This window comes from Nansenia antarctica (genome assembly GCF_963989245.1).
Source record: "Nansenia antarctica genome assembly, chromosome: 4".
NCBI classification, from domain to species: domain Eukaryota; kingdom Metazoa; phylum Chordata; class Actinopteri; order Argentiniformes; family Microstomatidae; genus Nansenia; species Nansenia antarctica.
The window spans coordinates 3,739,618-3,759,255 of NC_137689.1; the positions used below are offsets into that span (position 1 = coordinate 3,739,618).

Below are 19,638 nucleotides of genomic sequence, written 5' to 3' on the forward strand. Positions count from 1 at the left end.
TGATCTGTCAATGATTCCATGTAGTCTGTAAAAAGAATATGCCTATGTTTGTATGTTTGACTGTGTAATGTGTGTCTCATTGCATTGCATGTGATGAATGACAGCTCTTCATCTTATCTTGTGAGTGCTGCTTTGCAAGAAAGAAAGAATAAGAAGATAATTTGACTAACAAATGTGTTGAAGAGTGACATTCATATTCAGCACATGGTCTTGGAGAAGAACAATATTGTCAATGTCTTGGATGGAAATGGGCATCACATTTGACTCTTAACAGTTTACAAGAGGGTATATGTTTTGACCTTTAAAGTAACAAATAAAATACATACAAAATAACTAAATGAAGGTTTACCTTGACAGCTCTCTGCCTCTGCTCTTCTGGGTACCATGGACTTCAACGGGAGTTGCCTTTGAGCTCCTTTTGACTAGCCTGTGATGATCCTCCACCTGCAGACTGTCATAGACGTGGAGATCTTCCTCATCGAGCTCCACCTCCTCCTCCTCCTCCTCCTCCTCCTCCTCCTGAGTCATGCCTTCCTCCCTGTAGTCCAGTCTCCTCTGCAGCTCCAGCTGGTAGGCCTGTTCCTGGAACAAGCTCTCTGTGTCAGAGTCACCAGGGTCCCACAGGCCGAGGCTAACCTCTTGTTCTGATGGAAATCAAATCAAATGAAATAAAACTCTATGTATATAGCTCCTTTGGTGCAAAAAAGCAAAGCAAGGTGTTTAACAGTATAGTGAAAATACAACAATACAGTAAAAATAAACAACAATACAATTAAACAGCAATACAGTAAAAAAATAAACTTAAATAGAATTCTAAGCTGAAAATGTATATTTTAAGATGTCTTTTAAAGGTGTTTACAGATTGGGAAATGTATTTAGCCTACATTTTTCAAAAGAAAAAGTCCAAACATTAAATCGGACGCCGACTTGCGGACCAATTGACCAGACCGTGTCACATTTGTTATACAGTAGCTAAAAGACCAACAAGTTGGTGGTGTTGTTGTTGTTTGGGAAATGTGTGTATCACTTTGGGAGTGTGGTAGAAAACCCCCATGTCTGTTCATAAAAGATGAAACTATATCAGGGTTTATTGAGACACCTGCCTCAGCACACAAACATGTCAAAGGTCACTGCCACATATGTTGATATCCAGATTGTATCAATAAACTATACAGGTGTGGCTCACCTCATGGAACATTAGTTTAGGCCCTGTGACAAACCAGACCTCCTATGGAAATGTATTGAACATTAGGCCTATGTATGATTGTATGAAGTTCAGTTGCTCTGCAGACCAATAATCAATGTAATCGATAAAGACTACCATCCTCATGTCTGAACATAGGCATATTTGTATTGTCTACTTTGACTTTGTAACTATTGTTTATGCTGCAAAACCAGCCACAAAACAACCAACAAAATTAGCGTAATACACTACATGCTTTAAATATATATATATATAATGTTGTTTTATTCAGTTAACAATCTGTCATTAAAATAAAAAGCTAATACATTAACTGTTCTGACTCCAGTGTTCATTATATTTATCGGTTATTTTAGATAATGCACATATTCGTTGCCTAGCAACCTAGATGCTCTGTTTACAGTTACATTGTGGCTGCGTTCGTAAACCCGCTCTGGAAATCTGATCAGTACTCATGGAATGCCTCTTGTCCAATCAAATTACTTGGTCCATTTATGACGTTGAATCCATTGTGCGCTCCGGCGCATTCGGAACAAATTTACGAACGCACACTACATTCAAGTAATTTGTTTTTCTTCGTTTGAAACTTGGGGTAGATTTGTCCGTGAGTATCAGTATTTACCTGTTACAATGAGATTAATGTAGCTAAAATATAAATGATAATTGTTGAGTTTGTATTCGTTGGTTTGATGTTGTTAGCCTCTTGTTGTCTCATCCAAGCGTATGTTATTCCTCGAGTTATACCCTATGAATCCATACCTTGTTGAATTAATTTCCTTCATTATTTAGGTAACATGTTTATGGTAAAAGTAACCTTCAAAGTTTATGTAGCCCAATCTAACTTGTATATCTTTCTTTGTTTGTATTTCCAGTTTTACAATGTTGAAACTTCAATTAAATTACAGTAAAGAAGTTGGAGCTTCATTCTGTTCGCTGTCTGTCTAACCAACCGCTCAGAACGCAACTGGGAGGATATAATAAACTGTCATTAAAAGAAAAAGTTAATATCTTAACAAACGTTTAACAAAAAGACTGAATAACATCAAAAAGACACTCACCCATTTTCGACAACACAAGTCCTGTAACCATGGAAACGACGCTGGACGCCTAGTCGCGTTTACGTACACGCATTTGGTTTCGGCGCCTGCGCACTGCAGTCATGTTACTATGGGCTGCGTTCGTAAATTTGCTCTGTAAATCTGATCAGCACTCATGGAATGTCTCTTGTCCAATCAAATTACGTGGTCCCTTTATGACGTTGTAGCCGTGTGCACTCCGGCGCTCTCAGAGCGAGTTTACGAACGCAGCCATACGGTTGGTCCCTTTATAAACCATAGATATCTACAATATGTAATAATAACGTATTATCTATGCTTTATACCTCCAAATCGCATCGTTCGTAAGCCTTGGAGACCACCGCATTCAATGTATTATAATTATAGGATTATTATTGCATTACGCATATTCAGGGTGTTTCTTGATATGTGGCTCTAATATGTGATATTCTTGATATGTGGCTCCCTTGATATATAATGAAACGACCATTATATTATGCTCGCCGTTTGTCCGTGATCATTTTTGTACCTATTATTTCTGTTTTACTAAGAAAGCTGTCCGAGTTCTCCCACAGAAGCACCCTCTAATGTCTTGGCGTTCAGGAGATGGACTTTCAGCTACCTAATTATTTATTTGATGTGGCTGTAAATGGACAGATATAGGAAATGTTAGGATATTTATAGCATAGCATAGAGTACAGCACAGTGTTTTATTGTATAGTATAGTAGTATAGTATAGTAGATAGTGTACATAGCCTTTATTTGTGTAAACCAGCTCTTTTCCCTTTTTTATTTTACCCTTGGCTCTCTTGTTTTTAGTCTTTTTTTCCAAGCACCAGGGGAGCCCCCCCTCCTAAATTTCGTTGTATGGTACCTGTACTGTATTAATGACAAATAAAGACCATTCATTCATTCAGATAACAGGGAAGCTCAGCCCTGATATGGCCCAACCCTACAGCCCGAGGCTACTAAACAGGCTGGTGATGCCAGAGGTTGACTGACGTGTTTGAGTACATAGCAAACATTTCACTCACATGGAATGTGGTGAGGCAGTAACTCAACCTGTCTTCCAGGTTCTCCACCCTGGTCACCTGGTTCAGCCTGATGAGCTCTGGAGTGAGGTACAGCAGGAGCATAAAGGCTGGAACAAACAGGCTGTGCAACAGTTTCCATCCATGGGCCATCAGAACAACAATAGACATGAGACATGTTCATAAATGTTTATCTTCAGGGGGAAAAGTGCAATAACTCTATTCTAAGTGCCTATTTATACATTTTTACAGTATTATTATATAGTTGTTATTTTCTTAAGATTGTTGTTTTTATTTGCACATGACACCAGACCTCATTGTCTCTTAGCTTGTTTTATAGCATTTTCTCTTTTTAATTTGTCTAGTGTAATATGATGTGTATATGTTTGTGAATAGGTGAATGTTTTTCTGTTTTTGCACCTTCAGAAGAACCACTACAATTTCATTGTATACAAGGACAATAACATCTATTCTATTCTAGAGGTAATCTAATGTTGTGCCGCAGTTCAAATATGAAGTCGAGACATTAGCTTCGTTTCAAACATGTAAGAAATACATCAGTGGTGTAGCAGGGTCTGAAATTCAAAATTCTCCAACTACGAGACAAGTTCATCAAGGCAAGTAATCGGATTACAAATGTAAGTTTGATTGCAGTGTCAGTGTGCAGAAAAACTCCAGGCAGTCAACAGTTAGGGTGTAAGGTCACCATATGATTTATTTTGTCTTCCAAGGCATTGTGACGAAGGCAGTTAACCACTGAGAAAATATACAAAATATTTTTCCATACATGTGAAATTGACAGCTTTAGTTGTGCAAAACAGACAATTACTGATCCCTGTTGTGTAGCAAACAAGTTGCAAATACATATGTGATGATCCCTTAAACACCGGTGTCTTTTAATTTAAGATTTCACTCTTAGTGACTAAGTCAGCCAGAAACCGACAAGCCCCACAGAGGGTATATGGTGACATTATTCGTACGTTGCTCACGGAGAGGTAGTTGCATACGCTATGGAATGGCTTAGTCTACTTCCTCAATGGTCGGCCCAGATGATCCTCCGGCGCCGGGGGCGGCACCGCCAGCTCCGGGGAAGCCGCCGGCCATACCCTCGGGCATACCGCCGGGCATGCCTCCCGCACCCTGGTACAGCTTGGTGATGATGGGGTTGCACACCTTCTCCAGCTCCTTCTGCTGGTGTTCGTACTCCTCCTTCTCTGCAGTCTGCAACAGACGAATACGTGGGACACGGTTAAAATGGTGCTGCATTTATTCTCCTGATGTTTTAAAAGTGACGACACTGACAAGAAAACATGATATTTGGTATTTATAACTGATAACGAACAGAGAAAACATGATTCATGAGTTAATATTTCGCTCAGACATCCAAGGAAGGTGTTGTGCCATCTTTGGTCTTTCGACCTCTGGTGGAAACTACGAATGGCAGGAATAAACTTCATCACAGCGAAAAAAGCGCAACAGTGCAATTAAAGCACTTTCAGCTCAGCAACCTGAATACCTTCGTGCTGTCATTGCTTATGGCCTAAGACAGGAGTTGGCTCGTTGACTAACTACCAACAGCGAATCAAAAGCTCACCTGGTTCTTATCCAGCCAGCTGATGACCTCGTTACACTTCTCCAGGATCTTGGCCTTGTCCTCGTCGCTGATCTTTCCCTGCAGCTTCTCGTCCTCCACGGTGGACTTCATGTTGAAGGCGTAGGACTCCAGGGAGTTCTTGGACGAGACCTTGTCACGCTGGGAGTCATCCTCCGACTTGTACTTCTCGGCCTCCTGGACCATGCGCTCGATGTCCTCCTTGCTGAGACGACCTGGTGGTTGGGAGAAATCGGATCACGTCAATCACATGTCCCATACTTTCACATTTTTGGCTTTTAGCAGAGGCTTTATTCCAAAGCAACTTACTATCAATACATTTGAGTAAGTAAGTCATCAACCAGTCATAGCAGGAAGTGTAAAAACATGACATTTGGTGTGAATAACTGAAAGATAATTAATTGTCAATATTTCGCTCAGACATCCAAGGAAGGTGTTGTGCCATCTTTGGTCTTTCGACCTCTGGTGGAAACTACGAATGGCAGGAATAAACTTCATCACAGCGAAAAAATAAATAAGGCATCACAGTACTAACTGACTGAAAAGCACGTTGTTGTTGCTCGGCAACCTGCAGACTTTATGCATGTCTAACATCATCCACTGATGAACTCACCCTTGTCGTTGGTGATGGTGATCTTGTTCTCCTTGCCGGTGCTCTTGTCGGCCGCGGACACGTTCATGATGCCGTTGGCGTCGATGTCGAAGGTGACCTCGATCTGAGGAACACCTCGAGGAGCCGGGGGGATTCCGGTCAGCTCAAACTTGCCCAAGAGGTTGTTGTCCTTGGTCATGGCCCTCTCACCCTCGTACACCTGTAAGAGTCACTCAAGGTTAGCAAGGCATTTCATAGGATCAGAGGATAAGTCACATAATCATTTTATAAATCTCGCTCAGACATCCAAGGAAGGTGTTGGGCCATCTTCGGTCTTTTACAACCTCTGGTGGAAACTACGAATGGCAGGAATAAACTTCATCACAGCGGAGAACCGGTCCGAAACTTAATGAAACGCAGAGAAATTAGTTCTTACCTGAATGAGCACGCCAGGCTGGTTGTCAGAGTAGGTGGTGAAGGTCTGGGTCTGCTTGGTTGGGATGGTGGTGTTACGTTTGATCAGGACGGTCATGACACCTCCGGCGGTCTCGATACCGAGGGACAGGGGAGTGACGTCCAACAGAAGCAGGTCCTGGACGTTCTCAGACTTGTCACCGGAGAGGATGGCAGCCTGGACAGCTGTGAAGATGAAACAGGAAGATTAGACTCAAGGAAACACCTCTAAAATGTACACAGTACTGCTGTGATTCGCTCAGACATCCAAGGAAGGTGTTGGGCCATCTTTGGTCTTTCGACCTCTGGTGGAAACTACGAATGGCAGGAATAAACTTCATCACAGCGGGGAACTGGTACAGTGTGTATATATAAACCTAAGTCGGTCAGAGAGACTTACCAGCTCCATAAGCCACAGCCTCATCGGGGTTGATACTCTTGTTGAGCTCTTTGCCGTTGAAGAAGTCTTGGAGAAGTTTCTGGATCTTGGGGATACGTGTGGAGCCACCGACCAGGACGATGTCGTGGACCTGACCCTTGTCCATCTTGGCGTCGCGGAGTGACTTCTCGACTGGGTCTAGGGTACCGCGGAAGAGGTCTGCGTTGAGCTCCTCGAAACGAGCCCTGGTGATGGAGGTGTAGAAGTCGACACCCTCGTAGAGGGAGTCGATCTCGATGCTGGCCTGCGTGCTGGAAGACAGGGTGCGCTTGGCCCTCTCACAGGCGGTGCGGAGACGACGGACAGCTCTCTTATTGTCACTGATGTCCTTCTTGTACTTGCGTTTGAACTCTGCGATGAAGTGGTTGACCATGCGGTTGTCGAAGTCCTCTCCTCCCAGATGAGTGTCTCCAGCTGTGGACTTGACCTCAAAGATGCCGTCCTCGATGGTTAGGATGGACACGTCGAAAGTGCCGCCACCCAGATCGAAGATGAGGACGTTCCTCTCAGCCCCAACCTGATAAAAACACAACATTTTGTATTAATAACTGATACTAAACAGAGAAAAACTTGATTCAGGAGTCGATATTCGCTCAGACATCCAAGGAAGGTGTTGGGCCATCTTTGGTCTTTCGACCTCTGGTGGAAACTACGAATGGCAGGAATAAACTTCATCACAGCGAGAAAAAATAAAGCATCACAGTACTAATCGACCTTAAAGCATGTTCCTAGGCAACTGGCATACCTTCTTGTCCAGGCCATAGGCGATGGCAGCTGCGGTGGGCTCGTTGATGATACGGAGGACGTTCAGGCCGGAGATGGTACCAGCATCCTTGGTGGCCTGGCGCTGGGAGTCGTTGAAGTAGGCGGGTACGGTAACAACTGCATTGTTGACAGTCTGAGGAGGGAGAAGAGCCCGTTAATCCACCAATCCCAACATGGATTTTTACATTTTACGATTATTTATCAGACGCCTTTATCCAAAGGACATTTGGTATTAATAATTGATACTAAAGAGAGAAAAACATGATTCATTCAGTCTATATTCGCTCAGACATCCAAGGAAGGTGTTGTGCCATCTTTGGTCTTTCGACCTCTGGTGGAAACTACGAATGGCAGGAATAAACTTCATCACAGCGAAATAAATAAATAAAATAAAGCATCACAGTACTAATTGATTGAAAAGCACGTTGTTGCTCGGCAACCTGCATACCTTCTTGTCCAAGCCAGTTGGATGGATAATTATTTAAATAAATTTGATTAAGCGAATTATCCATCCAACTGGCTTGGCAGGAAAACATAACCTGCTCAGGCCAGGGGCATATCAGCAGTTGTAGGGCTGTAATGTAAATAATGTCATTGTCATGTAAATTGTAATGTTTATTGTAAGTCGCTCTGGAATAAGGCGTCTGCTAAATGCCGTAATTGTAAAGTTACCTGGTCAGGACCCTAAAATGATTACAGTAAACATGGCTGACACCATTGTTCAGACCTACAGCTAAGTAATAGGTACGAGAATCGATTTTAACTTACTTTTCCGAGGTAGGCCTCAGCAATCTCCTTCATCTTAACGAGAACCATGGAGGAGATCTCCTCTGGGTAGAAGGACTTGGACTCGCCTTTGTATTCGACTTGGACCTTGGGACGGGTGGAATCGTTGATGACGTCGAATGGCCAGTGCTTCATGTCAGACTGTACGACAGCGTCGTCAAACCTGCGGCCAATTAGTCTCTTGGCATCTGTAATGAAACAACCAATCAGATCAGAGAACATTCAGCAGCCATACAAACTATCCGAGGCACTTTTCTGGTCTCTAGACACCCAAGGAAGGTTTTGGGGGCATCTTTGGCATTTCTACACACCAACCAAGTGGTGATATCTGTGTTTTTAACATGCTGCTTATTTTATTGAGTATCACATGCATTTACGAGTTTAACCTGCAATTAGCATGGGTTATGCAACAGTTCCACACAAACCAACGTACCGAATACTGTGTTGGTGGGGTTCATGGCGACCTGGTTCTTGGCTGCGTCCCCGATGAGCCTCTCAGAGTCTGTGAAGGCAACGTAGCTGGGCGTGGTCCTGTTGCCCTGGTCGTTGGCGATGATCTCCACCTTGCCATGCTGGAACACACCCACGCAGGAGTAGGTGGTCCCGAGGTCGATACCGACTGCTGGTCCCTTGTTTGCCATGTTTGTCTGAAACAAAAAGAAAGCAGAAAAAAAAATTTAGTTTCCAAAATATAGAAATCTTCTCATATAAATGCCCATGTTGGCATGGGTTCAAATCCAGCCCAAGCCCTGCTGACATGCCCTCTGTCACTCTCTCCCCCCCCCCCCCCCCCACCCCAGAGCCATTGCTTTTTGGTCAGGCTGCATTTGTAAATAAGAATTTGTTCTTACATGTTTGCCTGGTTAAATAAAGGTTAAATAAAATAAAAAATAAAATAAATTGTCTTCACGATATCTGTCCAATAAGATCAAAAATATGAGTGGGACAGCTCCACTCAGAAAAAAACTACTGAAAAATTAATTGAGCAATGCGATGGAAGCACGAGCCGCATTGAGACACAATTGACTCATCTTGTTCTTGGATTACGTCACAGCACGTGAGGCGAGGCGCCGCGCGGCCTTTCTTCTAGTACATTCTAGAAGGCCCCGTGCACCACGCGCGCATAGCATAGCTCACCATAGTCAATTGATGTCAGTGGGCCAGCATAGCATTATATGGGCCTAGCATAGCCACTCGACGTTTCCGGTCAATCGTTTCAAACGCAACGACACAAAGACACCAGCAGATGTGATTAAGCCAATACTGTACATTAGTAATAATATACTACATAAAAAGCTTTTTAACTACCGGCGTTACTAGATCAATTTAATTTTCACAGTCGTGTAAATATAGGCCGTCATGGCAACCTGAGTTGCCCTTCAAAACCAAGGGACATCGGTTAATGTTTAAACATTACGTTAATTTACATGGTTTAGTTTAACTATACATGTATTTAACGTGTTAGATATGTTCGGTTATTTACAGTAATACTACATAATTACACGTTGATCCACTTCGCCGGCAACCATCTTATATACCGGGTAACTACCGCATTGGTTAAACCACACCGACGCTCAGTGAATGAGAACTGTTAATTGTTGGTTTCCAACGCATGAGACGTTGCTAAATTAGGTGTTTATTAATGCCTGTGTGGTGTTCTTTTTTAAATGTTGACATTTTTGAGTTAGTAATTAATAAAAAGCAAAGGTTCTATCTCACAAAACATAATGGAATGTCAAAACGTTGACGCTCAATATCTCTGAACTGCCCTAAACGAAACTCACGAAATGTACGCGTTTTTGTCGTGTTCGTCGACAGACAGGATAGTTATCGTTTCTCTTACCTGAGTGATGTGACCGAGGTCTGTGGCTGGTTTGAGAGAAGCTTCCCTTTCTTCGCCCTGTGAGAGAAAGAAAGACTAGAACGTTCTAGAACATTTATATCGCCGGCAACACAGCCAATCTGACGTCGAGGATTTGACTGACATTCACAAAGCACCAATTGGAAACCGTTAGAAGTACATTGACGTTACCGCCCACGTCCTTTAACCATATATGGTAGCTGACGTTACGTAAAATCCCGCCACCACTTTTTTTCTTCCCGGAAACGAGCAACGTTACTATGGAGACCCGCCCTCCGTACGTTACGTAGACATTGCAGGCTTGTGTGTGCGAGTAGTAGTTGGATAACGAACGAAGTGCAATTAACTGGGAAGATTAGATATGTAAAATCACAAATGTTGATGTGTCACAAATGTTTTTTTTCTTTGCAATTACTCACGAAGGCGTAGTCAGACTGCTACTTATGTGTACTTATTGTTCCACAGACTGCAGACAGTCTAAATAGATACGGCTTAGGGCTTTCACACCGGCCAGGCTCCTCCTGCTCTAGTTGGTACGAATCAGGGAGCGTTTCCCCCCTAATTCGGTTCGTTTGGGCATATGTGAACACATATGTGAACACAGCAATCACACTGTGATCCGGCGCAAATCAACTGGACAGAGTCCGCCTAGAATAGAATAGAATAGAATAGACTTTATTGTCCTTGTACAGTTTCCTATACAATGAAATTGTAGTGGTTCTTCTGAAGGTGCAAAAACAGAAAACATATTCACATATTCACAAACATATACACATATAACATATCACAAATATTACACACTAGACAATTAAAAAGCGAAAATGCTCTAAAACAAGCTAAGAGACTATGAGGTCTGTGGTGTCAAGTGCAAATAAAGACAACAATCTTAAGAAAATAAAAACAACTATAAATCAAGCTAAAAGACATGAGGAGAAGGTGGTCTCAGTCCTAGACTAGGTGGTCTCAGTCGGCCTCTAGACAAGACTGCAGTGTGAACACGAACCGAACCGGGTCCAAGTGCAACATTGTAACATATTATGAATCGGACCAAATTATAGGTGTGAATCCACCCTCAGAACCTTGGTGCTTTCTGGGGAACCAGCCCTCATTCATAGCAGTTTAATGGATTTTTCAGGTGTAAGTGCAATTTAGCTAATATGCATTTGTATTTATGGATCATAAATTAGGTGTAATTTGAGAAAGGGAGGCAATGATGAGGTGTAGGCTAGCCTATATGATGAACTTTTGGTTTTATTAATTAATTAAATATATTTATAATGTTATATAGGCTATAAACACATAACACCACACACCTGTTCAAACCTCTTCAAATATTTAGAAGCACCTGCTTAGTGTAAGTGTGGTTGGGAGAACCTATCTCCACCTAGCAGATGTTTTGCTTGTCTTATCTCTTTGCTTTGTGGCGAGTGGGTCAAGTAGAAGACATGGAATAGAGGAGAAACGTGAGAACGCATCAGTGAATAAGGCCTAATTTTAATGGCATAAACAGTTCAGGACATTGTTGAGCACAGCATAATATATCTCACAGTATTCAAGTTTTAGACATAGCATTCATATATACATATATACATACTGTATATATAACATTCAATATATACATTCATATGAGATACAGCCACATATGATCTGGTATTACAGACACATTATTTAAAAATAACAATAATAATAATTGACTGGAATTTGAAAACAAAAAAATACCACACACTCAACCATAGAGCTAGAACAGTTGATCTATAATACAGAGATATATTACATACAGTATATATACATATTATGCACCCAACATAAACATTACAGTTCAGTCTCCTTGATCTGAGGGCTGTTGGTCGCTCCATTTGTCTGTGAAACTACTTGTACTTCCGGAGCCGCCTCTGTTTTAACGCCTGTTGTTGTTGTTGTTGTTGTTGTCTCTGTCGGCTCCTCAACAACGTACTTTGTAAATCCGATATTGAAAAGTCCTAGAAAGAGTCAATTGTAAAACAAATGAAAAACATTAACATTTTACCCTAATTGTTCATGTACTGTACATGGCTATGCATATTCATTTTGTATCCTGTATGGTTGATTTGACCATTTCATCTTTAAGATGGCATGTGACACATGTGTCACTCATGATGTCAGGATAGATTACCTCCGGGCCTGCGGGACTGCTTCTCTTCATGGCTGGATTTAGACTTGCTGCTTTCCACAGACTGATCAGACTCCTCATTCTCTGTAATGATCAACACTAGGGTCATTTTGTGAACACAACAATGTTTAGTGCCAGACATAGACCATAATGCACAGCTCCGGTCGTCATGGTGATCTCCGTTCGTGCCTGTGTCGACTGATTAAGACCAGGGAAACTATATGTGGTCGCGCTCTCTAAGATACTGATACTAATACTGAGGTATTACTGATTGCTTAATAGGACTACGTGTTACAATCCCTGAAGATTCAGCACACAACTTACCTTACGTGCTGAGTCTTCAGGGACATGTAACACCTGATTAAGCAATCAGTAATACATTAGTTAACGGAACTAAACAAAGAACAGCAAGAGTGCACAGAGACACAAGATCCCAAACAGGCAGTGAATGGTTTAGTACTGTATTAACTATAGTAATGGTTAACAGACAGTGAATGGTTTAGTACAAGTCTGTAATATCAGGCGCGGATCTATGGGTGGGCCTGGGTGGGCCTAGGCCAGCTGGCCCACCCAGTCAGATTCATAAAAATACATATTTTTTTATGATAAAAGTTTAAGATTAGGAAGCCTCTGAAAAGCGAGGGAGTTATGAATTGTGACATACTGTATTGGTTATTTAATTGTGCTTGTATCCCTGTCAGTGCACTAACTGTCTCTGACAGCAGTAATAATTTCACTTTAACTGCGTGGGGCAATATAGCGCTGATCTTAGTGAATAGGGCGGGTTTGGCAATGATGTTCATTTGCATGTTCCCCTTTCTATGCAAAGTTTCCCCTCGGGGACATTAACGTATAATCAATCAATCAATCAATCAATATTTTGCTCCCCTTCTCGTGAGTCGCGTGTATCTCTGGCTGTGTTTACGAGCGAATCATGCAAAAGGGAGCAAGATATGGCAAGGGACCTAACCCTAACCACTAACCACTAATAAGCTCATAATTCATGTATTAATAAGAATAAATACATATAGAAATGTATTTCGTTATACTGTGTGTATTCGTTCATTTATTTGTTCATACATTCATTTATGTACCTATATATTTATTGTTAATTCTGTCAGACTTGGTCCTCCATAGTTGATGGTTATTGGTTAATTCATTGACTATTGCGTGCGCTTGAATGCCTTGCGTGTGTGTATTATAATAACTTGTTTGGCTGTCCGTTGCATTCTCTGGGTAGACAGGTACTTTATTTATTTTCCGTTCGTTTCATGGTCTGCATAGTGATCTCCTCCAGTCCCTGCGAATATTTTGCGTGTGCGCGTGCGTGCGTGTGCGTGTGTGTGCGTGTGTGTGCATGCGTGTTGGTCGTACCCAAATGTTTCGAGCACCCACGGGCAGAAACATAAATCGGCGCCTATGATCGCGAGCCCGGTTGTGTTCCATCCATCTGGCTGCTCATACATAGGTCTAAAACGTGCGGTGATGAGTTTCACTCAGGCCTACCCAGATTTTTCCAGGCCTACCCATCAGCCACTTTCTGTATCCGCCACTGGTCTGTATTAACTATAGTAATGGTTAAAACCTCTTCTTATCCACCTCATTTTTCTGGTTTTCTGCTCGAAATGACATGCCCACAGTGAATATAGAATATCTCCACAATCACAAGGGCCTTCATAATGATCTTGTTATCAAATGAAAGCTAACACCTGTGGGGTGGCTGTAGAAGTGTCAGAATCAAAATCTATGTTACTGTGTCAGAGTAAATAGAGCTAGAACATTATAAAACAGTCTCCGCCTAAAAAAACAACAGCTTTTACAGTGAATATCACCTTGGAAACCTGATAACCAAGCCCAAATCATCTAGGAATCAGTACTCCAGGGTCTTATTAGTACTTGTGCCAAAGTTGATGCTAGTAATGTGAGCAAATGCAACTTTGTACCTGTTTTAGTACAGGTATGTTTAGGTGGACACCTATATGTTTAGGCCATTTGGAGATATGTTGGCACCATCTTTGACCTTTGACCTTTCTCATGTATCAGATTTTTTTTTTTTTTTTTTTTTGGGGGGGGGATTTTTTTGAGTTGAGAGGAAATTTGGCGTTGAAACCGGACATGACACATTCTCCAGTTGGAGAAAACTGGATGTGACTTAGGCCGTGTTTACCGTCTCTGGAAAAAAATGGTGGCATCGTATAGCATGCAAAGTTGTGAAAAAAATGTGATATCGATGAAGAGAATTGATCGAGGTAAACTCTTTATATCACTTCGGATCCCCATGAGGGTCCGTGGATATAGACAGTGAATGGTTAAGGGACAGTGAATGGTTTAGTACAAGTCTGTATTAACCTTTTCTCCAGAGGTTGTGGGCTCTTCTCAGCTTCATCACAAAGAAGATGATGACCACCAGTAGAGCCAGGATGAGGCAGGTCACCAGGAAGACCAGGATCGGAGCACTTTCCCCACCGCCTCTCTGCCCCTCCTTCTTGTCCAAGCTCCCTGTGACGAACAACATCAGCTTTAGCCTCATACAAAGCTACAGTATATGCTCATGACAATGTTGCTTTAAACAGTGCTCACAGCCATGATAATGAAACATGGCCAGAACAATTTGTGTCAATTGTATTTATAAGTCACTCTGGATGAGTGCAAAAGAAAATGTCAATGGAAACACAACTTACCACCAGTGGTGTTTCCTGTAGCATTGTGAGGTGTGTTCTCTGTCGTCTCTGACACTAATAGCCAATCTGTAGGTAATTAAAGGACATTAATACATTTAATAATGGCCACTTAATGATGTATTGTATAGGCTACAGCCACCTCTCTGAGTAGGATGTATATGGCATAGATATAATGCAATCTCTAAAATTATAATTTAATTGCATCTATCTATACTTATATAACAACTCTCTATGACGCAGTGGAAAGTCACCAGTAGGTGGAGAAGCAGTTCACTACATTTCAGTTAGTTTCATTTGTTTAGTTTACTATGATTAGCTTGGTTGGTGTTTAGTTTACTATGATTAGCTTGGTTGGTGTTGTACTGGATATTGAAGCTTTGTGTGTGATGCTAGTGTTTAGATTTATAATCTAGTATAATATTATCATGTTTTTTTTATTATTACATATTGGTCTACTTACCAGTAGTGGTGGTTGAATTGCTGCTAGTATCATTATGGGATGTATTCTCTGTTGACTGGGAGACTGAGTGGGGTGGCTGATCTAGAAGGAAAGACATTCACAAGATAAATCATAAATATATAATGTGCATGCTTTTATGTAGCTACAGCGATTAATAAATGAACTAAACTCAAAGTGCAGGCTGAGGTTCACAGCACAGACGGCACATTTCACCTCATCTACTCTCAGGAACAGAAATAGCGGTATGAGAACGGAGTCCTGTGGTTTTGCACCTGAGCAGTGCTCTCAAAACACACTGAAAACCACCAAATACCATTTGTAGGTTGAATCCTAGGTTACTATAGAATGTTATGTGTTCCTGGGCTACAGTATAACTCATGGAGATGTTCAGTGTACTTGCAGTGTATACTGTAGGCTACACATTGGTTGTTTTCAATGACAAAATGGAATATTTCTACTGTACTCACTGTGAGTGCTCTGGTGTGATGCTGTGGAACCCTCCACACTAGGCAGATACGAGTCTGTGGGCTTGGTGGTTGACATGTCTATTAATATCTCTGCGCTAGGCCGGTATGAGTCAGTAGCTGTTGACATCTCCTCTGCGGTCTCTCTGCTGGGCCCATACATGTTGGTAGGTGTCGGTGTTTCTGTTGACTCCTCTGTACGTGGCAAATGAGCGGCTGTTGAAGTTGTGTGGGGTTCCTCTGTGGCTATAAGATAAACATGAATTTCAGTTACAATACAATGCAATATGTTCAACCTGACATTTGAGCCCCTGTTATGTGCCTTGTGAAGTGTTGTGTGTGTGTGTTGTGCCTTGTTATTGTTTTTTCTAATGTTTGTCTCCCTTGTAGAAGGGAATATTGATGTCAACAGGATCAAACAAATAAAGGATAAATACATTGATGAAAAACGGATGATCCAATGGTTTTCTCATGTGTGAGTCATTTGGGGAGGCTATATTCGTCTCGATACATGGAAATCACATGATGATGCTTGGCCTAGCCCCTATAATGGGGCGTGTGAAACCAATGGGAAAAGTACCTACACCATGACTGTGCTTAACTGCCAGAAAAAAACTGCCACAAAACTGCACACTTTCATTTTTCATGTTCCTCAAATGCCAGGTATTTCCCTCTTCAGGGTTTACTTCTTTAATGGGTAAATAATTAACTTTACAAACCCTTTTGAAACCAAGCTCAAGCAGTCCAGATAACACCCTCAACAACACAATAAAGTTGACAAGGCGGAAATAACTAAATCATTACTCACCATCCTGTCCGATCTTGACAAAGTCCATCAGCTGTGACTTGTGAAGGGCCGGGTGGTGAACAATGCATTTCACGGTGGTGACTCTCCTCTTGCTGGACTGAACAAGCAGAGTGTCCTGAGAGGAATATCTGTGTGTCTTGTTGTCAACCGTATAATGGGGCCGAGCTAAATAACAAGGGAGAAGGAAAACAAATGATGATGATGACTTTATAGAACATGAACGACAACAACAACAATGACAGAAACAGTACGTTTCTTAAGTTAACTAGGTTTCACTACCCTTTATTTTGGGTGAGATACCGTGGGATTTGTGAGAAACACAAAGAGGAACAGTCTTAAACCTCTCCATTGTCTATTCCTTGTTACATCCCCAATTTCCTTTCACTCCAAGTATTCATATGCTGTTTTGTTTTGTATGAACAGTATATCACTCTATGGTTGTTAGCGATGGTTGTTGATTTGTTGACCCATGCCTAGTTAACACTTTATCTATCCTGATCCTACTTTCAGTAAGTAAGTAAGTAAGTAAGTAAGTAAGTAAGTAAAGCTTTATTTAGCACCTTTCATACAAGAAATGCAGCTCAAAGTGCTTTACAACAGGAATAAGAACATGAAGTGAATAGGACAGGTCATGAGGTCATGAGGTCTGAAGAGAGGCAATCTGATAAACATTGTTGAATGACTCTTACCATAAATCTCTAAGCCGTTATTAAACTGCCATACGATTGTGGGAGGGCTGCCGTTTCCATCTGCAGAACATTTGATGGCCGTCTTTCTTTTGTGGGCTGTTACCGTCAGTTTTGGGGCACCTTGAGTTGAAATAGCGACAACAATACAAGTATTAGCCTATTTACTAGAGTGAGAGATTTGCAATGTACAATACAGTGAAGTTTGGAGTTAGCTTAGAGGTCGAAGCTCAACTCTGTAACCTTATAATAGGAATTATGGGGCAAGTACAGTACTGCCATTACCAATAGAATCCATTGATCCATTGAGCAGAGACTGTAGTATGTTTAGATCTAGCCTACATACAGTACAGACCACACAGACAGAACAGCACCGTCAATAATAACTGCCATCCTTACCCAGAACTGTCACCTTGACTCGTTTCGTTGCCCTTTGGTGGTTGTAATGTACGCATGTGTAGAGGCCTCCATCTTTAAAGGTGACATCAGACACGCTGACTGAAAACTCTGTCTCTGACAAGTTGACGATCTTGTAGCGTTTGTCCTTCAAAGCTGTGAATTAAAATGGGACAGCAAGAAGGAAGTTAGTCTAAAACACTGTCAGGTATCTACTTGATTTCACGTTGAGCACATATACGTACATAAAACACATATCTTGCACATAATAAATGTCATAGAGTGCCCTCCACAATTATTGACACCCCTGGTAAAGATTAGTAAAAAAGGTTATAAAAACCCAAACCTTTTGGTGAATTAGCTTAATGTCAAACCGAAAAGAATGAGAAACATCCAACCTTTAATTGAAGTACATTTATTCAGAGAAAAAAATAATCTGTCATCATGAAATAATTGTGGGGTTCAATACCTATAAAGTGGAGGACACTGTGTACACATCAGCTGTAAGAGCCAACTCAAGTCTCTTAGTTGCTCATCACATCACACAAGCATATTCACCTACAATACCAATATAACTTGACCTGTTGGTGTCATATCTTTTGATTCATATCTTTCTCTTTTGATGATGTTTGTTTGCGCTTTTCTTTTCACCCATTTTATCCCTTATTGTGATGTAAAGCACCCTGTGCATTCGTGCTGTGAAGGGCGCTATAGAAATAAAGTTTTACTTGCTTACTTACTTATATTCTCACCTTTATCGTGATTGAAGAACATCACGTATCCCTGAGGGTTCTTCCACTCCACGTGGCTCTTGTGGGCATCTCTGATTGGACACGTCAAGGTTACCGTGTCTCCCTCCATCACCGTCACACGCCGCCACAGGGCCCTGGATCCTGCAACGACCCACAACAGAGATCACAACTTATACAATGTTTGTTTGTTTACTAGGATCCCCATTAGCTAATGCCATGACCTTAGCTAGTCTTCCTGGGGTCCAACACAAAAATCATAATGGGTTGATGAAAACAAGTAATGCGATTGGCCAAGAGGAAGCTGGGATTTAATAACAATAATGTCACAATTAAATCCCATGTATTCCTACACCACGATAGATTTGTGTATCACATTCCCGTGACAAATGTTAACGTTTTGGGAACTATGTTTGTCATTGCAGGGCAGAAACCACCACAATCTATCATGAAATAAATATATAAAGCATTGTTTAACACAAAGACAGGCAGACAAACAGACAGACAGAACTAAGACAGATAGAACTAGGGGCCATAGACCTTGGCGAACAGGTGGGATTTGAATTACATAATTCATACTAGTGGAGGGAACGTATTGAGAAGTGACGTTGCAGACAAGAATAAGGGTCATGTAAGGGTTGTGTCGTAGAAGTGGGCAGTTTAACCCACCTGGGGAAAACCTGAATAAGACCCCCTCATACCCATAGGCCTCCACACGACCCCTGGTTTCCCTAACGACCCCTCGTTTCCATTTTCTGACTCATACAACACTGCTGCCTCTGCCTGCTACATATGTATGTCTCTACCATCACCTGGGGGCTACAGAGGAAACTGGAGGCAGGGTGAGGGAGGTGTCATGGAGATATAACAACACGAGGGGGATGTAGGCAGATACAGATCAGGCGACCAGCTTTCACACATCCTACTGTGATGCGCTGGTGACAGGAAACCAGACGGTGCAGTCACACACTGGTCACACGTACGGCGGGGGTAGAAAGAGAAAGTAGGCCCACGCTAGCGTACGGTACCGTAACCGCTACAGTAGATGTTTGTATCAGACAGTGTAGATATGTGTAGTGTAGAATGAGGTAGAGGACACTGGAGAAAGGCAAAACAACATGCCTGAGAGCATAAATGATTTAAGTGTTACTTTGCCTATTATCAAATAAAAACAAATAGGCTATCTTTCTATCCATCTCTGTCTTCAGAAGATGATGTACTATTTATGATGCATATCCATACATATCACTATCTCTAACCTGAGTGATCCAGAACAACAACAGTGATATGATATTGGAAGTCATACGTCAATCTTTGTTTTGTTATTCATACCCATATACAGTAGAGCTTTTCCATTTGAGTTTTATGCAAACAATTAACAGGCACTACAATATCCTAGAGCTCAACAGCAAAACAATCCCATTCTAAAGGGTATGACCATAATGAATAA

The 19,638-nt window shown here is 41.6% G+C and overlaps 2 protein-coding genes across 2 annotated transcripts in view; both read right to left on the minus strand.

The window, feature by feature from the left end:
- Positions 1-3,971: 3,971 nt before the first annotated feature.
- Positions 3,972-9,835, minus strand: LOC308155538 (heat shock cognate 70 kDa protein). Its single transcript, XM_080528866.1, has 9 exons — positions 9,778-9,835; positions 8,368-8,581; positions 7,917-8,122; positions 7,129-7,281; positions 6,345-6,900; positions 5,928-6,130; positions 5,513-5,711; positions 4,882-5,114; positions 3,972-4,508 (listed from the first exon to the last, which is right to left on the minus strand). Exons 2-9 carry the CDS (start codon positions 8,573-8,575, stop codon positions 4,308-4,310), a joined length of 1,959 nt encoding a protein of 652 aa, XP_080384992.1. The 5' UTR covers positions 8,576-8,581; positions 9,778-9,835; the 3' UTR covers positions 3,972-4,307.
- A 1,772-nt stretch (positions 9,836-11,607) lies between these two features.
- crtam (cytotoxic and regulatory T cell molecule) overlaps positions 11,608-19,638 on the minus strand; it is a gene marked incomplete at both ends in the record, with an annotated part of 8,339 nt that continues 308 nt past the window's right edge. The window contains 6 exons of the mRNA XM_080528069.1: positions 11,608-11,774; positions 11,948-12,028; positions 14,294-14,443; positions 16,358-16,522; positions 17,443-17,595; positions 18,192-18,332. Of these exons, the coding sequence (XP_080384195.1) occupies positions 11,608-11,774; positions 11,948-12,028; positions 14,294-14,443; positions 16,358-16,522; positions 17,443-17,595; positions 18,192-18,332 (857 nt within the window). The remainder of the gene's footprint in view (positions 11,775-11,947; positions 12,029-14,293; positions 14,444-16,357; positions 16,523-17,442; positions 17,596-18,191; positions 18,333-19,638) is intronic.

What these genes read in the sequence shown, in the direction of transcription:
- LOC308155538 (XM_080528866.1), bottom strand. Translation starts at nt 8,575, where the DNA reads ATGGCAAACAAGGGACCAGCAGTCGGTATCGACCTCGGGACCACCTAC. An exon ending in GGCTGTGGCTTATGGAGCTG is followed by an intron (nt 6,131 to 6,344) that starts GTAAGTCTCTCT and finishes TCATCTTCACAG; the next exon opens with CTGTCCAGGCTGCCATCCTC. An exon ending in CACCATCACCAACGACAAGG is followed by an intron (nt 5,115 to 5,512) that starts GTGAGTTCATCA and finishes CCCAACCACCAG; the next exon opens with GTCGTCTCAGCAAGGAGGAC.